This window comes from Gymnogyps californianus, chromosome 10, assembly GCF_018139145.2.
Source record: "Gymnogyps californianus isolate 813 chromosome 10, ASM1813914v2, whole genome shotgun sequence".
Classification (NCBI taxonomy): Eukaryota; Metazoa; Chordata; class Aves; order Accipitriformes; family Cathartidae; genus Gymnogyps; species Gymnogyps californianus.
In genome coordinates this window covers 23,822,756-23,843,776 of record NC_059480.1, presented here as the reverse complement: position 1 = coordinate 23,843,776, position 21,021 = coordinate 23,822,756, and the positions used below count along the sequence as shown (strand labels likewise).

General features: G+C 50.8%; 1 protein-coding gene across 3 annotated transcripts; it reads right to left on the bottom strand.

Moving 5' to 3' along the window:
• Nucleotides 1–3,130: 3,130 nt before the first annotated feature.
• SLC2A2 (solute carrier family 2 member 2) lies at nt 3,131–13,382 on the bottom strand. 3 transcript variants are annotated; one of them, XM_050902524.1, is made up of 12 exons: nt 13,350–13,382; nt 12,574–12,669; nt 12,014–12,037; nt 11,763–11,914; nt 11,150–11,274; nt 10,268–10,383; nt 8,910–9,072; nt 7,857–8,044; nt 6,663–6,767; nt 4,633–4,734; nt 3,530–3,733; nt 3,131–3,322 (listed from the first exon to the last, which is right to left on the bottom strand). In XM_050902524.1, exons 1-12 carry the CDS (start codon nt 13,380–13,382, stop codon nt 3,131–3,133), a joined length of 1,500 nt encoding a protein of 499 aa, XP_050758481.1. The 3 variants fall into 3 exon arrangements, with proteins under 3 accessions (XP_050758481.1, XP_050758482.1, XP_050758480.1); XM_050902525.1 differs by having other exon boundaries at nt 12,002–12,037; nt 13,350–13,364; XM_050902523.1 differs by having other exon boundaries at nt 11,763–12,037.
• Nucleotides 13,383–21,021: the final 7,639 nt, after the last annotated feature.

Sequence of the window (21,021 nt, the reverse complement as noted above, 5' to 3'; positions counted from 1 at the left end):
AGTGTGGGATGAAACGAGAGAAAGCCTGATTAAATACACACACAGCTTTCGGCTGACAGCCGGTTTTACAGAGTCATTTTACTTAAGTGCCTCTGAACCCACAGGCAGATTGTCTGGGAAGTTCAGGAATATAGCTGTGGGTAACGTTAGTGTTGTGGGCTTTGTTCAACTAATGTATGTGCTGCACTACAGTAATCGGATCAGGATCAGGCTTTCTATTATCATTCACTAGTAACACATAGGTAAACAAAGACTGGTTGCTCAGAGTGTTGCTAAATAAATGACCCCTCAGTGCTGAGTTACTGATGGTGTCAGTGTCTGATGCCCCTCAGGCACTAGGACGAAGCTCAGCAGAAGTTAGGGAAGCAGTTTTGGACAGCCTTTCTTGTGTTAAACCACCTGTATGGCCATTGTGCAGCCAGAGCTCAACCTGTTCTGTTTGTACAGACTGGCCGGCTCACAAGGACTGAGCAGGGATGTCCAGGACCCCAGTCCCAGTGCCCTCCCTGCCACCCTGCCTCTGCTGTCCCATCCTCCTGTTCCTGGAAGGAACCCAGCCTGGCGCTGCCCTCAGAGCAGGGGCAAATCTTCTTTGAACTCCATCTCTCCCCAAATGCTCCTCCTGCCTATCGTGCCTAGAGAGGCACTAGCACCAAGTTTTAAGCTACACCAGCGTCCGTGCAAGCAGAGGTGTGCTTTACAGTGGGCTTTTACAGGTGGGCAGTGGGGGTGGCTGGGGCTAGACACCAGCACACTGCCAGTGAGGGTTCATCCCGACGCAGAGCCAGCTCCCACCAGCTCCAGGGCTGCCTCCCAACCCCGCAGTCTCACCTCTGGATCATCCATTTCAAAGGGATTTAGCTGAGGGCTTGCACAGCAATTACCACCCATGGAGCAAACGTGTCCTGCCAGGAAAATACCTCCCATCTGGAGTTGGACATATGTCTGAGATGTACAGAGGGAAAAAAACCCAACAGCGCAAGCCAACACATGCCGTAGATGTTGTTCGTTGTCACTTTTATGTAACAGACATAGATAACATTCCTGAAAGCAAGAACCCATCTCTTTTTTTTTTTCTTTTTTTTACATTCAGACAATCCATTATAATATTTAACTAACTGCAGTAGACACCACGGAGAGCTTCTGAGCCTGCTGTCTCAGCTAGCCTCACCTGGGGAGACCTGTTTGCAGCACGCAGGCTGACGGTTCGACCCAGAGCCTGTGCCCCAGCTCTGCTGCTCTCTTCTGTGCACCGCAGCCTGGGCCCTGGTTCCCACACGCCCTGCATGCCCCGTGTCAGCCCCAGGTCCCCCTCTGCTGTAGCACATGACAGCATTGACCCAGTTCTCCTCTAGTTAAATCCCAGCAGTCGCTCCAGGAAAGCCTTTGGTGCAATCTTACTGTTTCAGTGCACATCCTGGGGCCAGACACTTGTCCCAGTGGACGTCCCTTGTCCCAGTGGACGTTGTGGCTACGCTTCCAGTCACTTGGAAGGGACCAGAATTTGCTTTAGGGTCTTAATACCGAGAGAGTAAAGTCTACAAAGGAAAGAAGTTCAGGCACATGGAAAGGAGCATGAACCTTCCCTAAAATCAAACCTGTAGCAGCAGCCAGTGGTCCTCCTTGGCCCATCTATTCTCATGCTTTTCATTATGCTTGATCCTCTGTTACATTATGGTTACTGCTTCACTAGCAGTTGCGATGAGCTCACAGTGACCGAGCAATGCTGGTGTTTCATCTCTAAATAAATAATGGGTTTCTATCCTGAGAAAGTTGCTAGAAAGTAACCTGGTATCACAACAAGGAACATGCAAATCTTAAAAGTCAAGCAAACAGAGAGCAGGCTTTTACAATGATTCCAACATATCCCCCAAAAAAGGAAGAAAAATCCTTGCAGTTTGATTTTGTCACAGAAAAGTATCTCATAAAGAAGCAAAACGAGCACAAACAAGGCTATAGAAACAACACAACCTCCTGCTTGCATGCTATCTTGGCTGAAGCACATCCAGCCAGCAAAACCGTAAGTGGTGCAAAGAGGGGGTCAGATCAGTGGGGCACCTTCCAGTTAACGCTGCAATACCCATTTCCCCTTTGGGTTATCATTAATTGTTACGGTACGGGCAGCCCGAGGCCTCGGCTGAAGCTGGAGCCTGTGGGTCTACGCATTGTACAAAGGGAAAGGAAAGCAGACGCAGAGGGTGGGGAAGGAGGAGCAGCGAGGGGAGGTGACCTGGCAATGGTCACGCCATGGGAGGGATGGCAGCAGGACATGAGTCTCCTGACTTGGGAACCAGGAGTGCCCAGGCCCGTTGTGTGGTCAATGATGTGCTGTGTCTTGTGCTGCAGCAGGGATAAGGGAGGGAGGAGAGGCTTCCTAGGAGGAAAGAGGAGGTAAATAGTTTGGCTGAAACAAACAAACAAAAAATGCACATCAGCCCAGCCAGAGTTTCTAAGGTTCTCCTAAAAAATGTTGTGACTCGAGAAATCCTTATGAGATTGGACAGCATTTCCATAATGCACGGATAGCAAAGCAAGCGAGGTGCATCCCAACCAATTCAGGCGGGATCCACCTTCTTCCTCAGCACAGGCAAGAGTAAGGGAGAGTTTGCTCAGTCTGTTTTCCTTAGCACCTTGGGCGATCAGTGCTGTGTGCTGGTGGCACAACTGCACTAGCAGTTGGTTTCTCAAGGCATCAGATCACTCAGTAGAAGGAAGCAGCAAGCGTGGGACAAAAAGGTGAAAACATGAGGCTACAGCATCAGCCAACCCCTCTTTCCTTCATTCCAGCTGAGTGATGACCCTGCTCAATGTAACGCTTTGCCAACTGGTAAGATCATCGTCCCACCAGGCTCTTCCAGTGGGGCAGGGAGACACACATGTAACATATTCCTCCCGTCCTTTCCCTGGCTCTTCCCACAGCCCAGTTGTACCGCGTATTTCAGAGTAAAACGCCAGGTTAGCACCTGCGGATTGGAGGTGTGAGCCGCAGCAGGCAGAAGGCATCCGATGGATGGGTCCTCCTGGTCTGCCAGCTGCAAGGTTTTTGTGAAATGAGACTTTTGCCCAGCGTTCTTCCCGCGGTGCCTGAAGGAGGTCCATGCTCAGTCCGTCTCTGGGTGCGTGGCAATGTCTATGCCTCCTCGCTGCCTCGCAGGTTTTCCAGCTCAATCGTGGCTTTGGCCTGGAGCTTCTTGCGGCGGAACGCAGCGGCGATCTCCTCAAAGGACTTTCCTTTCGTCTCCGGTACTTTGAAGTATGCAAACAGAAAGAAGACTAGAAGCAGAGCCGCGAAGATCACAAACACGTACGGTCCACACAGATCCTGCAGTGGGAGAAGTGAGAACAGGGGACACCACCATCAGCACCGCAGGGATGGCATCCCCTTCCTACCCTGGGTGGCTGAGGTGCCCAGCAGGGCTTGGGGATGGAGATCTGGGAGGCACGTCCACGTCCCGCTGGGCTGCTTCGGGAGCCCAGCAGTGGGGTTGTGCCAGCCATTTATTTGTACGGTTTTAGAGGGATTTCTTACCGCTATGTACTGGAAACACATTCCCACGATGAAGTTGCAGGCCCAGTTGCAGAAGCTGGCGACGGCGATGGCGGCGGGGCGTGGGCCTTGGCTGAACAATTCGGCTACGATAAACCAGGGGATGGGCCCGGGCCCGACTTCAAAGAAGATGACGAAGAGGAAGATCGCCACCATGCTGACATAGCTCATCCAGGCAAACTGGCTCTGCAAGAGGGTGCGCTCGGTGTTACAGTCCCAACATGACTCTCATTAATTATCACTAATTACTTTAATTGGGCTTCTTTTTCAGAAATTTATTTCTGTTCAGACAAGTGGGGACTGGACGTGAATAATTAAAGCTCTAAACTCTTGTGCCGGGTGCTGGCTGGGCTGTGGTGCCAGTGTTGCCACCTGCAGAGTGATGTTGGAGCTCACAGCTATCAATCAGCTCAGCTGTACGTTCGAGCCCTCTCCTTGCCTGCAGCGTGGCCGGGAAGAGGCAAAATGGTGTTGTCTTTAATAAGCAGGGTGTTCAGTAAAGGAGGCCACCCCTTATTTGGTTTTACATCTTGACAGGGGCTTGCACCAGTGGTTTGGACTGACTTTGATGGGAGCCGGCTCCATCCTCTGCCTGTTCTGCCCCACGTCTCACAGCCTGACCCCTCTCCTGGGTGTCAGAAGGAATAATTTGTCCCTTATGTTGTGACGAGATGCTTGTCTAGCATCCCTGCACCAAGCCAGGGAGATGCAGGTTGAGGGTTTAGGGCACACACTGTTTGCACGTGGAGGTTTGCCCTGGGTTTTCTTAGCAGACATGGGGTTATGCCGTGGGAATAGCGCAGTTGCTGTGTAAGGAGCTGAGGTTGTCAGCGGGCTCAGGGAGGGGACAGGGGACGCATACTCTTTCTAGCAGCATTGTGGTATCTCAGGGCCAAAGAGCGCAACGTCCTCAGGTGCTGCTGTAACCAGAGATGGCTCCAGCTATGGCCACTTTGAACTGTCCCTTCTAAGGACAAATGTTTTCTGAACTTCTTTGAGATGAAAATGCAAAACGTGCACTTTAAAGGGTGATTTGTCTTCTCTTGTTTGCAAACCATGGAGAAAAAATGGAAAGAAATCCTTACCAGGAGCACAAGTCCAACTGTCATGGCCACGGCGCTTATTAACATGCCCATCAAACCAGCCAGGAACAGGGACCGCCTGCCTGCCTTCTCCACCAGAAAGACCTATAGAAACACATGCAGCAGCTCAGTCTCCAGCACCGCCGCTCTCAGGAGGTTCGATCAGGTCCATTACCAATGAGCGACCCGTTACCACTACCACACCGCACTCCTGCTCTGTTAGCTCTCGTGGTAGAGATTTATGTGCTGGTTTCCAAGTGTCAGAAACTCTGCTGGTGGCTGTTAGGGAGCCAGACTGAGCAGCCACCCTGCCAAGGGCAAGGCAAAACCACATATGCTCAGAGCTCATGCATTTCCAAGCTCTCAGGACTTCTCACCACTCCTACACATCTATTGCTGACTATGGACTTTTTTTGTCTCTTTTTTTTTTTTTTCAGGAAGAATAAACTTACTAGGTCTGCATTAGTTTGGAAGCAGCCTTCAAAATGTAGCATGATTCAAGTCACGTCATGGGCCATTGCCCCTTGCCTGTCCTAGGGCAGGTATGGTTGTGTAGCAGCTGGAGTCAGGATTTTTCCTCCAGTTGCTCCCAGACTGCTTTTACTTCCCTGGTAGCCACAGGGCTTATCTTGCTCCTTCTCAACTCCTCTTGGTTGACTCCAGTCATCTCACCCAACTTTTGACATCGAAGTCTGTACCAATCACTTTACCCAATGGGGAGATGTAGGTAACTCCAGAGGACAGTGCATCTGGCCTGCCCTAAGATACGGTGCACTAGCCTCTGAGGCTGCCTGCTCCTTCCCCTCTGCTTGAAAGGACACCTTTGGCCATCAGCTCAACCTTTCCTGTCATTACAGCAAGTGGTTTATGCTTCCAAGAGACCATCTTGTTTGCTGGAGGCAGTTCATCCTGCTAACTCATGAAGTTGCAGAGGGCGAGCCTCTGCGCTCCCGTCTCCCCTTGCCAAGGTCCACCTGGCTGTCAGTGCTTCTGCCTTTTGATCGGGGTCTGTCATTTATTGACAAATGCAGGTAATTTTTAAGTGCTCGTGGCCAAAAGAAGCAAAGAGCAAATGCCCCAGGCTGCAAGTACCACAGCCCTGGGGTGGAAATCGAACTGCAGGAGACCCTCCAAGCTGGAGAAAGACCTCTTCCAGCCGCACACCTCCGTGCCTCATTTCATGATAAACATCACGTTTTCTCCTCTGTACGGGACCTGTGATGGACTTCCTCTAAAGCAGGTTCACCCCAAGACCTCCTATCTCCTGCACACTGGAGTAAGATCTCTTAGAGCTCTGTATTTCTACCTTACAGCTAGTCCTGCTTCGTGGTGGGTAAAAGTCCTTTGCTCCCTAAGTCTTTCTAGAGATGTGAGGGAAATGGGCTTGGCATTTCTTGATCTTCTTATATTAACGGCCACATTAAAAAAATAATTGCCTGCTGATAGGAATTGTGTTAATACTCTCAGGAGAGAGACAAACGAAAGGAAAGGCTGTGAAAAAGGAGCCATCCTTTTATGGCTGCAGAGCACTGCATAGATACGATGAGGGTAGGTGCTAGATTACTTTTATTACTGTGGAATAGCCTTTGGATATCACTCGTGCAGGTGCTATGTACATACAGAAAACAATTTTAAAGATAACAGGTAGGAGGGAGATTGTGAGCTGCTGGCTTCCCCACTGCAACCCCAATCCCCTGCCTGCTCCCCGAGGGGAACAGGACCTGCAGAATTTCAGTCTCAAAGGCAACTTTTATTTTGGGGGGAAATGCTGAGCCACCAGAGCTTCCCTGAACATGGCGATGCAGTTTTCACTCATGAGGCATTTAGCAGTGCTGTTTGATAGCAACGGGTTGTATTTCAAGGCTTGATTTTTCAAATGAGACTTGCCCAGGGAATGATTTTTCCTGTAAGGTGTGCAGGCTCAGCCCTGCAAAACTGCAAATCCCAGCCCCACCTCCAGGATAAAATCATATTTCAAAACCACATTGTAGCTTACGTGTTTTTGTAGTCTGGGGCCAGAAATATTTACTTACGGAGATAACAGTGAAGACTGTGTTCACCACTCCAACGCCAATGGTTGCGTAAACTGGTTGGTCAACTCCAGCTCTCTCGAAAATGTTTGTAGAGTAGTAAAAGATCTATCAAAATACATTAAGATGAAGGATTAGGCAACAGGGCTGGTGGAACTTTTTGTTCTCTTGAGGGAAGAGTTGCACTTGCTTGGCTGAGATGTGAAGTAATTTAATTGTGATTAGTTTTTCAATTTTTAATGGCTTGTTATAATAATTAAAGCTGAAACTTTCAAAGGAGCCTGAGGGAGTTAAAAATCCCATTGAAATTCCCCTCCTGAGCTACTGCATTTGCACATTTAAAACTGTTTTCTTCTGTGTAGTCCCGTGTTTAATCTTGAAAGCTAGATTACCAGCACCGAGCACTGGAGACAAATACCTTAATATGACCGAGTTTTACATGAATTTTAAAATACTCTCGCTACGTTGGAATGACTGAAATTTCTCCCTTCTCTCCAAGAATAAGGCAATTCCTATCTGGTGGAAGTTAAGGGCAGGAGGTAAATGGGTGGCTGACCCTGTGGCTGGGCATGGCCTCGAGCCAGGGCAGCTGGGCTCCGTGGGGTGCACATCCCCAGCTCAGCCCCGCGAGGCTGGGCATCCTTGTGTGCTGCTCCGCCTTGCGATGCGGAAATGCTCTTAGAGTTTTGAAAGCCGGTGGGACAGAGGACTCAACCTTGGTAAAGTTGCCACCAGACTTTCACAAATTTGAGTCTGAGCTGGTTTTGAAAAGGAGGCTCCATGCTCCTGGGTGTAAAATGGTGATTTCTGGTATCCCAGGAGGTGCTGCAAAACCTGTTTAGCTAAAAATAGCTAGAAGACAGTGATTATGTGGTTCCTGGGGTGAGGAGGTAGTCATTAAAGAGAGCAAACTGCTGACGAACTCAGGTATGAGGAGGGTCACGGGAGAGCTCAGCGTGGATCTGCCGTGCCAGCTGGTTTCATGCTGAACTCCCTCGCACCCTTCTCCCCTCCTGCGCTCCCGCAGCCCAGCTCGGCGGTGAGGTCTGCCTTCAACACTGATGGTGGTGGCTGAGGAGCCTACTGCAGTCATGGGAAAGCCTTCTCTTCACCCCTACATGGCTTGGACGGAGCCGGCATTGCCTTTTCCTGCTCAGCATGGATTTCTTTAAAGGCAAATGTTTTTGGGAGACTCACCGCGTTGATTCCTGAGAACTGCTGAGATATCTGCACCATCAGTGCCACGATGACAGCCTGCCTGTACTTCGAAGAGGTGAAAAGCTGCCCTATGGAGACTTTCTTTTCACTAGCAGCTTCTTGCTTTTCCTTTTCCATCTCAGCAATCTCTTTCATTGGGTCACAGTTTCCTCTGAGCCTTTTTAAACCTTAAGAAAAAAAAAGATCGACGTTTTATTTTTAATGGTAGATAAGGGGTAGAGTAAGGACAAGAATCTCTCTAGCCAAAACTCAGGGTAAGCCGACCGCATGGACAGTAGTGTCCTCTTGCTCTGAGGACTCCTTTGGCACATCAAGGATCGAAGGTGTGTCTGCTTGGCAAGGGGCAGCAGCACATTTGTTCTGCGAAAGCTCTGAGACACCACGCTCAAGCCTCATCCCTCAGCAATGCTCATTAGTCCCATGCAAACATATCTCAATAGTTTCTGGTCCAGAGCTAATTTATACTTCGGCAGCTCAGAGCATGGGCATGCAACTCTACCCCCAAGCATGTGGACGTACTCTGTTTCACTTGATCCTGGGTTCTCACCTCAGTTTCGGCTGTGTCCTACCGTTGACTGCTCTTACTCCTTGTAGAGATGGCTGGAACCAGCTAAGGAGGGCCAAGCTGGAAGATGTATAAGCGGTTGCAGTAACCGCTGTGGATTTGCTGTGTAGTTGCAAATAGCAGTGAGGATAGAGAGATCAGCTGTCCCCCAGATGATGTCATTTTTACACTTGGTTGAAATCCCTTCCAACTGAATGGGGTTTTTGGGGGTGGCATCTGCTAGATGCGATCTCTCTGATGGAAAGGAGTAACCTGCTAAGGCTCACACCACCCACGGCGACACAGAAGCAAGTGTGCCTTAGTCAGTGACTATATGCAAGTGTCCAAAATCCCACCTGCAAATGTGCTGCATGGGATGGAGCAACTGTACCCAGTTAAACGTGTGAGCCCTCAGCTGGGCTTTCCCTTCTGTGTTCAATACTGTAGTGTAAAAACAACTCCAGACAAACCCAGAACATGTGTCTTACTTCTTTTAGCTTCCTCTACCTTCCCCAGCTTGATGTAAAGGTATCGGGGGCTCTCGGGGCACAGTAAGAGCAGGAAGAACTGCAGGAGGGCAGCCACACCAGACAGACCGAGGAGCAGGGGCCACATCTCGTCATTGCCCAGGAGAAAGTCTAGTCCGAGGACCTGGAATAATTGAGGCATGTTTGAATGGCTTATTTTGCACCCTAGAAAAAGAAAGCGATTGACCACCATGGCATTTCAAAGTGACAACCTGGAAGAAAACTAGAAGCAAATACCAATTCTCAGTCCTAACAATTTGATTTCTTTAGTTATGATGCACATTTACAAGGAGGGAATGAACAGATGGCATAAAATGTCATGAGCAAGACTTTGGCTTACAGGTGCTGTGGGACAACCCTCTGCAAGCCTGTTGCCCACCCTGGGGTGACTCAGTCCTCCTTGGGACGTGCCACCGGCAGGAGATGTGTGCCTGGCCAGAACCACTGCGTAAACAGCACAGCAAATACAAGCACGCCAGTGAAATGTTTTCTCCTCAGACCTTGCTATCCTGGGTTTTTAGGGTATGGGCTTTTATGGGCATATGTGTCCTAAGCAACTCCGCAAAGGGGCAGAGCGTGGATGGAGGTCTACGCAGCGCGGGATGCCCCAGATGCCCAGCCGCTAACCAGCACAGTCTGAGCACCGGGGCCGCAGCGCAGCGTGAGGCTCAGCAAATAGGCTAACTTGAGCTTTGCTGCAGTGTGTGCTTATGGTATTGAAAAAGGTGTTCCAGAGGGGTTGTGAGTACTTGCAACCTTTTTCCTCCACAATTTGCAAAGCATTTTTTGTATTCCCACAGCCAGTGAAGCTGGCAGGACCTACCTTGTGAGCTTTTTTCCCCATGGTCTGTCCATAGTCTTTGGCTAAATCAGATTAGATGAACTTTGTGGTTACGTTAAGTTTTTCTGGATGTGTTGGTTCTCGGTACATTTATGTGCCAGCCTGTCACGTAGCCGGGACTCCTGCCACAGTGGGAAGTGCTGATGGGGATGTTGGACTCCCTGGTTCTCTGATGACGCCATTTTTGAGCACCTGAATATCAGGGATCTCACGTTCAGGATCCAGCCTGACTCTGATGAGATGCATACAAAAACTTCGCAGGGGAGGGGAGAAATTGTTTGCAGAAGTACTTTTTAGTTCAGTTCGTCTTTGTTAAGGACACCTCTGACTCAAGGTAGGAGTTTAAGCCCATTAGAGCAGGTTACTTCACACTCTTCTTCAGGTTTGGGGTGGAATGCTGAGTGAAACCCCAGCGTATCACTGGGGTATCCTTAATCTTTGAAATACCTTCTCTGGATTCGTGTGCTTTCCTTCTTACCTGGCTGATGAGGATACCCGTGACAATAGCAAGCTGGTGCAACGTCCCCAGTGCTCCTCGAAGGGCCGTGGGAGAGACCTCGCTGACGTACATGGGTACGAGTCCGGAGGAGAGCCCTGCACCGAGCACACGCAGGCGTCACCTCTTCTGGACCACAGCTCAGCAATCAGCAGAAACCGCTTCCCCAATGGGAAAGCAGGATGGAGCCCGTGTGCTGCATCCCGTGTCCCACCAAGCCCCTCGTGCCTGGCTGGGAACCACCCGCACCCCGCAAAGGTTCTTGGATATCCCCGGATTCAGAGCCCCAGGCTGGGAAGCCTTTACACTTGAACACATACGAGCATGGAGCAGAGATCGTCCGCTGGGAGAAATTATCAGAGAGCAAAGAGCTTTCTTAAACTTGCCTCGAACCTTCAGAGGGGAGTATTGTATTTGCGTACCAGTAACAGTGATAATGAGCTATTATTTCTAAGCTAGTTCTAATGTAATTCCATATTATTTGCCTACTATCTTATCCTCGCTATGTACAGTGCTCCTGTACTATCTGCTAGATAGTACTGTTGTCTGGGGAACCTGTTAAACAGCATGGCTAATAACATACTGTTACAACAGCCACCACCAAGATCGAGCCTTGAGAGACAGAGGAGGGACTTGGTCCTTTCTAGGATACGTAAAATAAACCGATGTCATGATAGAGCCAACCCAAATACTTCTGGGAAAGATCTTGGATCGAGGAGGACAGACGTAGGGAGAAGAGGGAAACTCCCACCTGTGAAACCCCTTCTGAACTTAAAAAAAGATTAAAAAATACAGGAAACTCCTAACTGCAGCCCTGGAGCACCCAGCACCCCACCAAGGGTGCTTGACCCTGCCTGGACTTACCGCAGTACAGCCCCGTCACTGCTCTCCCGGCGATGATGAGGATGTGAGACGGACCAAATTTCGCCAGCCCCATGAGGAGGTTCCCAGCGATGGAGAGGACGTTCACCACCAGCATGGCTTTCACCCTGCAAGGCAGCAGCAGCACAGCTCATTCTGGCACCTCTCTCAGCCACAGCAGCCATCACGACATACAATCAGAGCTATTAAGTGACATAATCAACACTACAGAGGGAAAAAATAATGAACGTAGGCACTGAAAAATATCGGGCAGGGGTGCAATCAGAGTAGCTAAGTGTATTATACATCCTGTGCAAACGCCGTTCAGATGCCCTCCTCTCCCTTTTGCCGTGGAAAGAAAGGGGGGAATTCGGAAGTTAATCAAGGCTGCTCATCAGCTGCTTGTCTGAAGTGCTAAAAGTTGCAATAAAACATGTGATTTATAATTGAGGAGCTTAATAAGCCAGACCTCTGTGACGGTTGGAACAGTATTTTGGAGGTTTGAGGGGTTTTTTTCATTAAATTGGGGAAAATAACACAAATTGTATTTCTGAGGGGAGGAAACAAAAAGGTTTGGGCTGTGGCATGCGAGTCACAGCACACAAGGTCCTCTCACCTCCCCAGCCGGTCGCCGATCCAACCCACGGTAAAGGAGGAGACCATGCCGCCGACGGCGAACACAGAGACGGAGAGGGACCAGTACATGGTGAGGATGTGCGGGGAGGCGGCAAGGTCCTCACTGGTGTCGGCCGGGGGTGCGAGCGTGCCCTCGGTGCCACCCCAGGGCTCCGTGCCAGGGACGGGGACGGTGCCATCCTCCCCGGAGGCGTTGGTGGCATGTCTGTCCAGGGGGACGATGCCCAGCACACGCCTGTAGTGGGCTTCTATCACCTGTGACAGGCAAAGAGGAAAAACGCCATCAGTTCTAATCTATAACCACCCCCAACCCCTGTTTTGGGCTTTTTTCTGCCCCAGGAAAAGCTTTTTATCACAGGCTCTGCAGGGGTGAAATCTTGGGGTCCCCCACAGCTCCCCAGCACCCAGACACCCAGCGGGGAAGGACCGTGAGGGCAGGCACGGAGCATCCCCCCTCGTCCAATGCCACCTCCCGGGGATGGAGCGAGCGTGGTGTCCGGATTCGGCACCCGCAGAGAGGTGCGGTCCCTCGGTCTGGGCACAGGGACCGCGTTGCAGTGGGGACGGCACCACGACATGCAGAGCCCCGCTCCTTTCGCTGGGGGATGGCAGCGGGGGGTCCTCGCTGTTGCCTCACCCCGCTGCCTTATCGCAGGGGCTTTGTACTGTGGGAGATAGTGCCTGGGGAAGGGACAGAGCCCTCCTGAGGGCTTCTGCAAGGGACAAACCAGCCCTTGCTGCTCTGAAGCCCTCACCCCTTGGCCGTGCATGGCTTGGGGGGCTTGGCTTACCTTCTGGGGGGCATTAATGACACCCAGGCTGTAGCCGTACTGGAAGAAGCCCAACACCGCGGTGAAGACGGAGAGGAGCAGCGTTCCTGTGAGGTGCTGGGGGAGGAAGCAGAGAACAGCCTCACCCCACTGTCCTAGCCCTTGCCCAAACCTGGGGGGCTGAACCTCAGCCGTGTCCCAAGGGACCCCGCTGCCCAGCTGGCCGAGACAGCGGCACCCAGGGATGCTGCTGCAGCAGCACAGGCGCTTTGGCTGGCTCCAAAGGAGAAGGGCAAGCCCCTGGGGGTGGGCAGGATCAGGCCCCCGGGGCAGAGCGGCGTTGCCCCACAAAGAGCAGTCTGTGCTGGGGCTCTCCCTGCTGTGCTGCCCGTCCTCGCCCCGGTGCTTGCGGCGAGGGGGAGCTCTGCCTGGTACGGCAGCGCAGGCAGCAGCACCAACGTGCCCTGTCCCGTCCCCAGCGCACGAGCAGCACCACCGCTGAAGCAGAACAGCTAGGAAAAAAAGAGCAAAACGGTGTTTTTCAGCAGTGCTGTTTCAGATATTATTTCCTTCCACCACAGTTAAAATTATCCGATGAGCTGACGGAGCTCTTAAAAATAAAAAATAATCCTTTCACCCCTTTGCCCCTGTGCTCAGTATGCAGACACCAAAGAGCAATTAATGAGGGGAGGGGATTTTTTTTGTTGGTTTTGGTCTTGGCAAGCGATAAATGCCCTTGCTCAGTGCTGGGCTCCTGCAGAAATTCTAGTGCAAAAATACCACCGAGCCATGGTTACCTTCTCTGCTTGCATTTTGCCTTTCTTGTCCATCCCGCAGCTCCTCCGCTGTCCTCCCGGGAGCGGTCACTGTCCTGGGCTGCGGAGCGACGTGGGAGCTTGGGCAGGGAAGGAGGGACAGCAGGGCTGGGATGGAGGCAGCAAAACTGGCTGGTGCTCCGAGAGATGGGACTATATCAACTCTGGAGTTAATGAGAAACCCAAGCCTTCCATGCGTTATTTGGCCACTGCTCGGCTCGGAGCAGCCACTACCAATCCCTGTATTTGCGGGGACAAACGAAACAAGGGGAGACCCGCAAAGACATAGAGTGGACCTGGGAAGTTCGAATGATCCAGCTGAAAGGCTGGTTTGGGGCTGTCCCTCAGCTGAACGGTCTGGGATGTGACATGCCAGGGACGTGGGAACATGCTACAGCCTATTTCGAGATGTTCAACACCTTTCTTGGCTTCTGTGCTGGATTTATGTGCTACATTACAAACCTCTTGCTGAATTAGCAAGAAGAAACCTTTCCAGCATATGTAGCAAAGAAGCTAGAAAATGACTAAGAGTGTTTTATTTAGATAGCACTTGGCACCTGCTTTAAAATATATTTATGTGTGTATACAACATAGGCAGCCAAACATATATAAATACAGATGTATACAGGTCTCTCTCTCTCTCTATACCTACATACCTGCATGCACACAGCCCCCTCAATATGTAGCTGTAATGCTAGTACACACCTGTATGTATGCATCCTGAGCATTCAGAGGAGACGGCTGTATGAGTATATGGAGATATAACATAGCAAAATTACCCAGAATATTACAATAACATACATTTTCGTTAAAAAGCCCACAACGGTGTGAATGCTGAGCCTTTGAGCACCACCAGCTGATTGCTGCGCTGTCAAATGTTGCCGATGCTAGCAAATATTGCCGATGCTAGCAAATACTACTGATGCTGCCAAATATCGCAGCCCTTTGGCTCTGCTCACTCGGTAGTCGTGAACTTTGCACATCTGCAAAAGCTGGTCTGAGCTGGTCTCGCTTGGGCTTTGCTGTCCTTGATATCGTCAGCGAGAGGAGCTGCAGGGCCAGGGCGGATGGTGGCATCCGTAGCAGCCGTGCCAAAGTCTGAATCAGCCGAGAAGGTGATTAATGCTGATTAATGCCATTACCTTTCAGATAAGGCCCTGATGGGTCCGGCAGCCAAGTTGGATGATGCTCTCAGTTAGCCAGGCTTCACACAGGCACAGAATGTACTTTCTACAGAGGAAGAGAAAAAAAAAACAAAAAGATGAGCATAAGACCACTAATCTTTGCACTGGTCTCCTCCAGTAAAGTAAAACTTTAACTGGAGGAGAAAAGTTCATTGCATTAGTGCAGGCATTGATTCCAGCCGTAGCACCTGCATTCCCCTCTCAGGCTGGCGTAGCTGCAAGGGGGAGGGCCCCAAGGCTGAGCTTTTTGAAGTTTTCCCCAATATTTGTCCTTCCAGCTGAGATCTTTGCCCGTCGCATTTGTTTGCTCGCTGTGTGTGGATACCCAGGCATTTACAAGCACCGTTTCTTTGCATTGTGGTTAAATGCCTCCACGGCGGGGGCTGGCAGCATTAGACAATTAACAGGCTGCTCAAGTTTGAATCAGAAAACAAATGAGAGCCCTGACCCAATAGCCCAAACTGAAACCCTTGGGCACTGTGAAACTCCTGGCCAGGACCGACGTCCCCCTCCGGGATCCCCATCCCGTTGCGGGTGCCCAGCTGAGGGAGGATGCTGCTTTCCCTCCATACTCTTCCCAGCCTACCGGAGGTGGTTTGAGGGGGCAAAGGCTACCTACACACCGAAAGGAGAGAGCAGGGTGGCCTTTCTGTGGCTTGTAGCCTGTCGTGTCCTCCCTGCTGCTGCTTACAGAGCGGAACCCTCCCTTCATCCGGCTTCCCCGGGGAGGGGGTGCGGAGCAGCTGGGGCAGGGGTGCGGAGGCATGGGTGAGCATCAGTCACCTCCCCAGGAGCGGCCCGGCGACTTCCGTGGAAACCTCGGATGCCAAAGGCTGGAAGCCCCACGGCTACCAGCCTCCCTTGGCCAGGTCTGCTGGCAAAAGGCATGAAGTTATCCCGGGGTTCTCCCATCCCTTCCCGGCCCCTCTTACCCTCCCTGCCGGGCTGGATGCCGGGGCTGCCTCGCCTCTTGTGTACAGCCCCCAGGTGATGCCAGCCGGGCTGTGACACACTCCTCCAGAGCCTTGCCCCCGGGCAGTTTAAGCACATATTTAGCTCTCAGTGACACCAACCGATTCAAGCCCCTGTGTTTTTCTGAACAGGGGTCTGGATGCAGATGTGCCGATTCGCAGAGGCCAGCTTGAGGCTGGTCCCGAGGCTCACGGATGGGAAAGGTCGGTGTGTAAATCTGCCTCCCGCTGCAGTCGATTCCCAAAGGGGCTGTCAGAGCATCACACCTTGACTGTTAGCTTGGAAAACTGAAGCGCAACGTTCCTACATGCTAGAACTCCGGGCCCGACTCCACCAGGATGAATGATCAGCTCATCAAATCTCTTGCGTGTTTGACAGTCGGTTGTGGGACCGCAGACCACGGGGTGCAGATATCAGCACAGTACAGCTCAGGAGCAATACCGACCCATCCCACGGCTGGCAAGCCTCACCAGGCAGCCGTTAAGTGAGTTGACCAAGGGCACAGAGATCAAAGGGGCAAAGAGGAGGTGGCATCTTCCCTGCGGGCCCAGCCCTGCCGTCCTCATCCTCGCCGCTGGGACCCCAGGTTTGCTAGCCGGGGGCTTGTTCGTACTTTCTCTTATCCATGTTCAGATGATCTTTGAATATGTCTGAGGGTGACAAGAGCATGTGTGCTTCACATGGCTGCACGGGACCCTCAGCACCCCATTGACAGCAGCCCAGCCGCACCTCGCGCGCTCGCAGGAGCTGCCCGAGTCCCTGCTGCAGCAGCCACGCAACTACCCACCAGGCTGATGCCAGCTGAGCTGCTCAGCTTGTCACCCGGTTCCTACCGAGGCTGGGAAAAAAGCGATACACAAAACTGCAGGAGGCCTCAGAATAATAATTAAAAAAAAAAAAAAAAAAGATGGATGTTTGAAGGTGATGAGAGCATTCGGTCAGCTCAGACGCTGCCTTGTGCAGAGACTGTCCCCTTGTACGCACGGAGCTTTCCTTGCCAGGGCAAATGGAGCAGCCCAGCCAGACAGAATCAGCCCACAGTTTTTCAGGGAGCGTGGTGTGATGCTGAGGCGAAACATGCGGATGTCAAACGCGGGTCTCCACGCATGTGGCTGAGCGCTGCCGTGGGCCCAGGTGACCCCAGACTGAGGGCATCACCGCCATTCCCAGGTCCAGCGCTGTAGAAATACCAGTTGCACTGTTTTCAGGAGAGCAGCACACAGCGCACCCCCGCTTAGCGCTTTGGCCAGTGCCGTAGGGTTTTGTGGCTTTTCTCCAGGGCTCCCAGCAAGAAGCTGCTCCAAACTGCTCTCGTAGCTTCTCATTGCCCGAGTATGCAAAGTAGCTACATGCCAGGAACCCCAAACAGCACCCAGCCCCTTACCCTGGGTGACTGCACCTTGTAGCATGAATCTTCACATTTCATGATGGGCATCATTTACATTATTTGCAAACAACAGTGCTTGCATTATTGCTAATGCTTTATTTTAATAATAAAGTGTAAGAACTACCTATAACGTTACTGTTATGCAGAATTGCCATGCTTATGGCCTACTATATGTTGTGTCTACTATAATTGGTGTTGTTGCTAGATCTAATGCAATGTGATAAAAGCAATGGGTTAAAGTTTATGGTCGGGCTTTGCTTTTGAACAATTAACCATGCTGTCACATCAGTGAAAGGAATTTAAAGATTCCGTAAGGACAGCTGGGTGTCTCTGCGGCTGGGGTAGTTTGCACACCCGTTTTACTGCCTTTGGGTCATTCAGAGGCGGCTTTGATGGTAAAAAAAAAAAAGGAAAAAAAAGAAAACATAAACCAAAACAAAAAGAAAAAAAAAGAAGATCCAGACCATAAGGTTGTGGCTCTCCAGGTAAGAGCAGGCTGATGAGAGGCACATCAGAAGCTGGCACAAAAAGAACACGATATATGTTCATTTTTTCTCTCTATATGCACAGCAGCCAGGGCAGGCAGCAGCGCTGCTGCCACCCGCGGGACAGGGGCTTCAGCCTGACAAAACACATTTGAGAGGGAGAATTTGGTGCATTTACAACACAGCTGTAAAGATACCGGTGTGTTGGCCTTGTACCCTTCCAGCAAAAACTAGTGGCATTAAACCAGGGGAGTTTAATGGGGCCCTTCCCACCCCGCCCAGCTCCGGGTGGTGCAGCATCTCCCAGACAAGAAAAATTGGGAAGCAAACCCAGCAAACCTCTTCTGCAGTAGGTCACGACAGCCAAGATGGGAAGCGGCAGCTCTGCAGCGGCACGCAGGGCAGTAAACAGATGCGACAGGCATCCTATGCCCTGAACCGCATCCTTATTGCCGAGAACATCTCTGCTGGATCTCCTTAGAGGAGCCGTGCCCTGAGGCGGGTGGCTTATCATCCTGGGCACAGGCACGGCATGGTATGGAGGTCCACCCCACGCCTTCAGGAACTGGCAGATTCAGTCCCCGCTGCTGCTCACTGCCGGCCTACGCGATGCTCACGCTGGCCCCAATTACGTAGCGTCAACGTGCAAATCGTTGCATCAGCAGCAACGTGGGACCTGCGTGGGCTCAGGTCGAGACAAGGAATTGCAGCACAACAACTTCAACCATTTCCAGCAACGAGCCCAGCTCTGGGGCCGGGGTCAGGGTCACCTCAAGCATCCCTTCTGTCCCAAAATATGTAATACGATCAACCCCAAAACCATCTCACAAGAAAAATGCCATTTGTTAATCACTCTGAAACAGGTTTGAAAACATTCCATTCCCACAAGTAGCTGCTACAGCCTTACCTCTGGGCATCCTTTACCTTGGGAATGGTACTCAGCATCTCCCCAGCGTCTGCAGTGTGCTGGGGGGTAACCAGCGGCCTCGCACGGCTTCGTGCAGGCTCTCAGGGCTTTTCTTTCATTTACCACGGAGGGTACGACTCCTCCCTGAAGTTCATGCAGTATTTCACAGCAACTCTGTAAATAATTGAATCTGCAACAGGCTCAAGTGACTCCTGCATGCGCAGACATTATTTCTCTTTTTTCCTCCTGCGGCACTGCTCAGCTGAACAAATAAATTTCCTTTTCTGAGTAAAAACTCCCAGGGTTTTAAAAGGAGCCCCAGGTTTTATTTCTTCAAACACTAAAATTAAGTAGTTTCTGATAGCATTGATCAACCACAAGCGTATTTTACTTGCAACGAAAAACAAGCAAATCAAAGCTAGGAATATTTGGAGAAAGCATGTCTTTATAATAATCATGGGTTGATTTTGTAGAAGAGCAGAAGTTTCCAGGTGGTGATGGTCTGTTGAGACATCCCTCGGCCACTGCTCGCTGCCGGGCAGCATCGCAGGGGACATGCCCCGTCCCCCCGCACTCATCCTGCCCAAAGCCGCCACTTTCCCGAGACCCTCCAGTCAAAGGGCATCACGACTTGGAGCCCTGAAAAGCCACTTTACCTCCATGACGTGCTAATCGTTAACACCCCAGGTTTTATTTACCGAAACATAAAAGGCATGGCTTAATGTTAAAGTTTTGTGTTTTATTGTGGTTGGCACCAGAAATGCATTTGCTCTATGGTATGTCCATATACACACTCCGACGACAAGACTGCGTTAATATTGGTTTCTCATGATTTTTGTTTCAAATGACTCTAAGATTTTAAAAAATACATTCACAAACTACCTTATGCTTAAACACGATTCCCTTCTATTTCATCACTGTACCCAAAAACCCACAATTAAAAAAAAAAAAAAAAAATCGTCCAAAGCTGTGTATTTGTCACTTCAAGGGGGACAAAAAAACCCCAAACCAGTTATCAGTTTGCAACATAATAAAAAGCTCTGGGCTTTATTTTATTTATATTTTAACCACAGTGAAAATATAAAGAGCTGGTGGCAATCAGTGTCCATGACGGGACTTGTATGGGGTTTTAATTCCAGTATTGTGGTCTTGTGGCCGTCCCTACGCTTTGCAGGGTGCTTGGGCAGGCTGCACCGGCCCAGCGGGAGGGTGCCCGGTGCCCAGTGGGTGAAGAAGGCACCCACAAAGCACCTCTTGCCCGTGCTCCTCTGGACACCGCGTCCCGCCGGGAGTCCCACTGCAGGCAATCCCTGCCGGTACCGAACCGTGACACCCTGCCCGCGCCGGTACCGCTGCCGCGCAGCCCTGCCCGCGGGATGCTTCGGGCGAGGGTGGCCCATCCCGTCCCCGCCACCCCGCATCGCCTCTTACCCTTGATAAAGATTCAAGTTTGACCAAGTCCTGTTGATTTAATCATTTTTTAATAAAGCCATCGTTACTGAGTACACCAAGATTGCCAGTTAAGCTCTCTATATGTCGCTGGAGGTAACAGCGCTGTGATAGACAGCGGAACGGAAAAAGAAAAAAAAAAAAAAAAAAAGAAACCAAACCAAAAAACAAACCCCAACCAAAACGAGGTAGGTTAAAACCAGCAACACAGACCTTGTTATGCGACACCCCAACACCACAGGCAGCCATGCTTGCAGCTACTGAGAAAGAAAACCCCAGATACGCACCGAAAACGGAAATCAACTGAGCAGAGTTTATAAGGACACGATTCAACCTGAACTAAACACACACACACGGTTCGGCACAGATGTTCTCTTTCACTGTATGTTGGGTAATTCCTAGGGAGCGGAGGGGGCGGAAAACGAGTAGAGATTCAGACCCTCGGCCGAAGAAACCACACATATAAATATTTTTTTAAGCTCTTTACAAGCCCAATCCAGCAACGCGGGGGACGGGCAGCTCGTTTCGTGGTCCCCGTCCCTGCGCTGGCTGCCTCCGCACGCCAGTGCCCGGCTCCGGGCTCAGGGGGGGACGAGCGCCCATAGCTCGCATCGGCTTCGGCATCGGGGTCTGGCGCCCGCGGCATCCCGGGAGCTGTCTGCGGCCGCAAATCCCGCCTCGGGGGCGAGCGTCGGGCTCCTCCGACCGCTCCGCCGTCCTCTCCTCCTCCGATCCCCCGTCCCGGCGCCCGCGGCCAAGCCCCGGGGCGGGCGGGCACCTCCGGAGCAACAACAAATGGCACCTCTGTCCCTATCAAGACACACCATTATGTGAAGATCCATATAGAAATATGGATTGACAGACTTGACAAAAATGGTAGCTGATTTTTATTAGTCTAAGGCTAGTAGTTTAGCCATTTAAAATCCATTTCCCAAAAGAGGGGAAAAAAACCTATTATTTTTTCTCTTCTTTAAAAATCCGTTAAGCCGTTGCTGCCAAAAGCAACATGTAAATGTTGGTGAAGGCAAGAGTTCTAGAATTATCCAGCTATATGGTTATGGCCTTCATCACAAAGATAAAAGGTACATTTATTGTGCTGTCTCTCACCAGATTTAATTGGTAACTTTACAACATACTATATATTTGATGCTAGCAGGCAGACAGAATTAAAAACAGACTTTTTGACACTGTTTCTTTCCCCGTTCTTTCAAAGTAGGGGACAAAGAAAAAGTAAAATTAAAAAAAAAAAAAAAAAAAAAAAAAAGGAAAA

What these genes read in the sequence shown, in the direction of transcription:
- SLC2A2 (XM_050902523.1), bottom strand. Translation starts at nt 13,382, where the DNA reads ATGGACAAGAAAGGCAAAATGCAAGCAGAGAAG. An exon ending in GGTAGAGGAAGCTAAAAGAA is followed by an intron (nt 8,045 to 8,909) that starts GTAAGACACATG and finishes TTTTTTCTTAAG; the next exon opens with GTTTAAAAAGGCTCAGAGGA. An exon ending in AGTTCTCAGGAATCAACGCG is followed by an intron (nt 6,768 to 7,856) that starts GTGAGTCTCCCA and finishes GTATTTTGATAG; the next exon opens with ATCTTTTACTACTCTACAAA.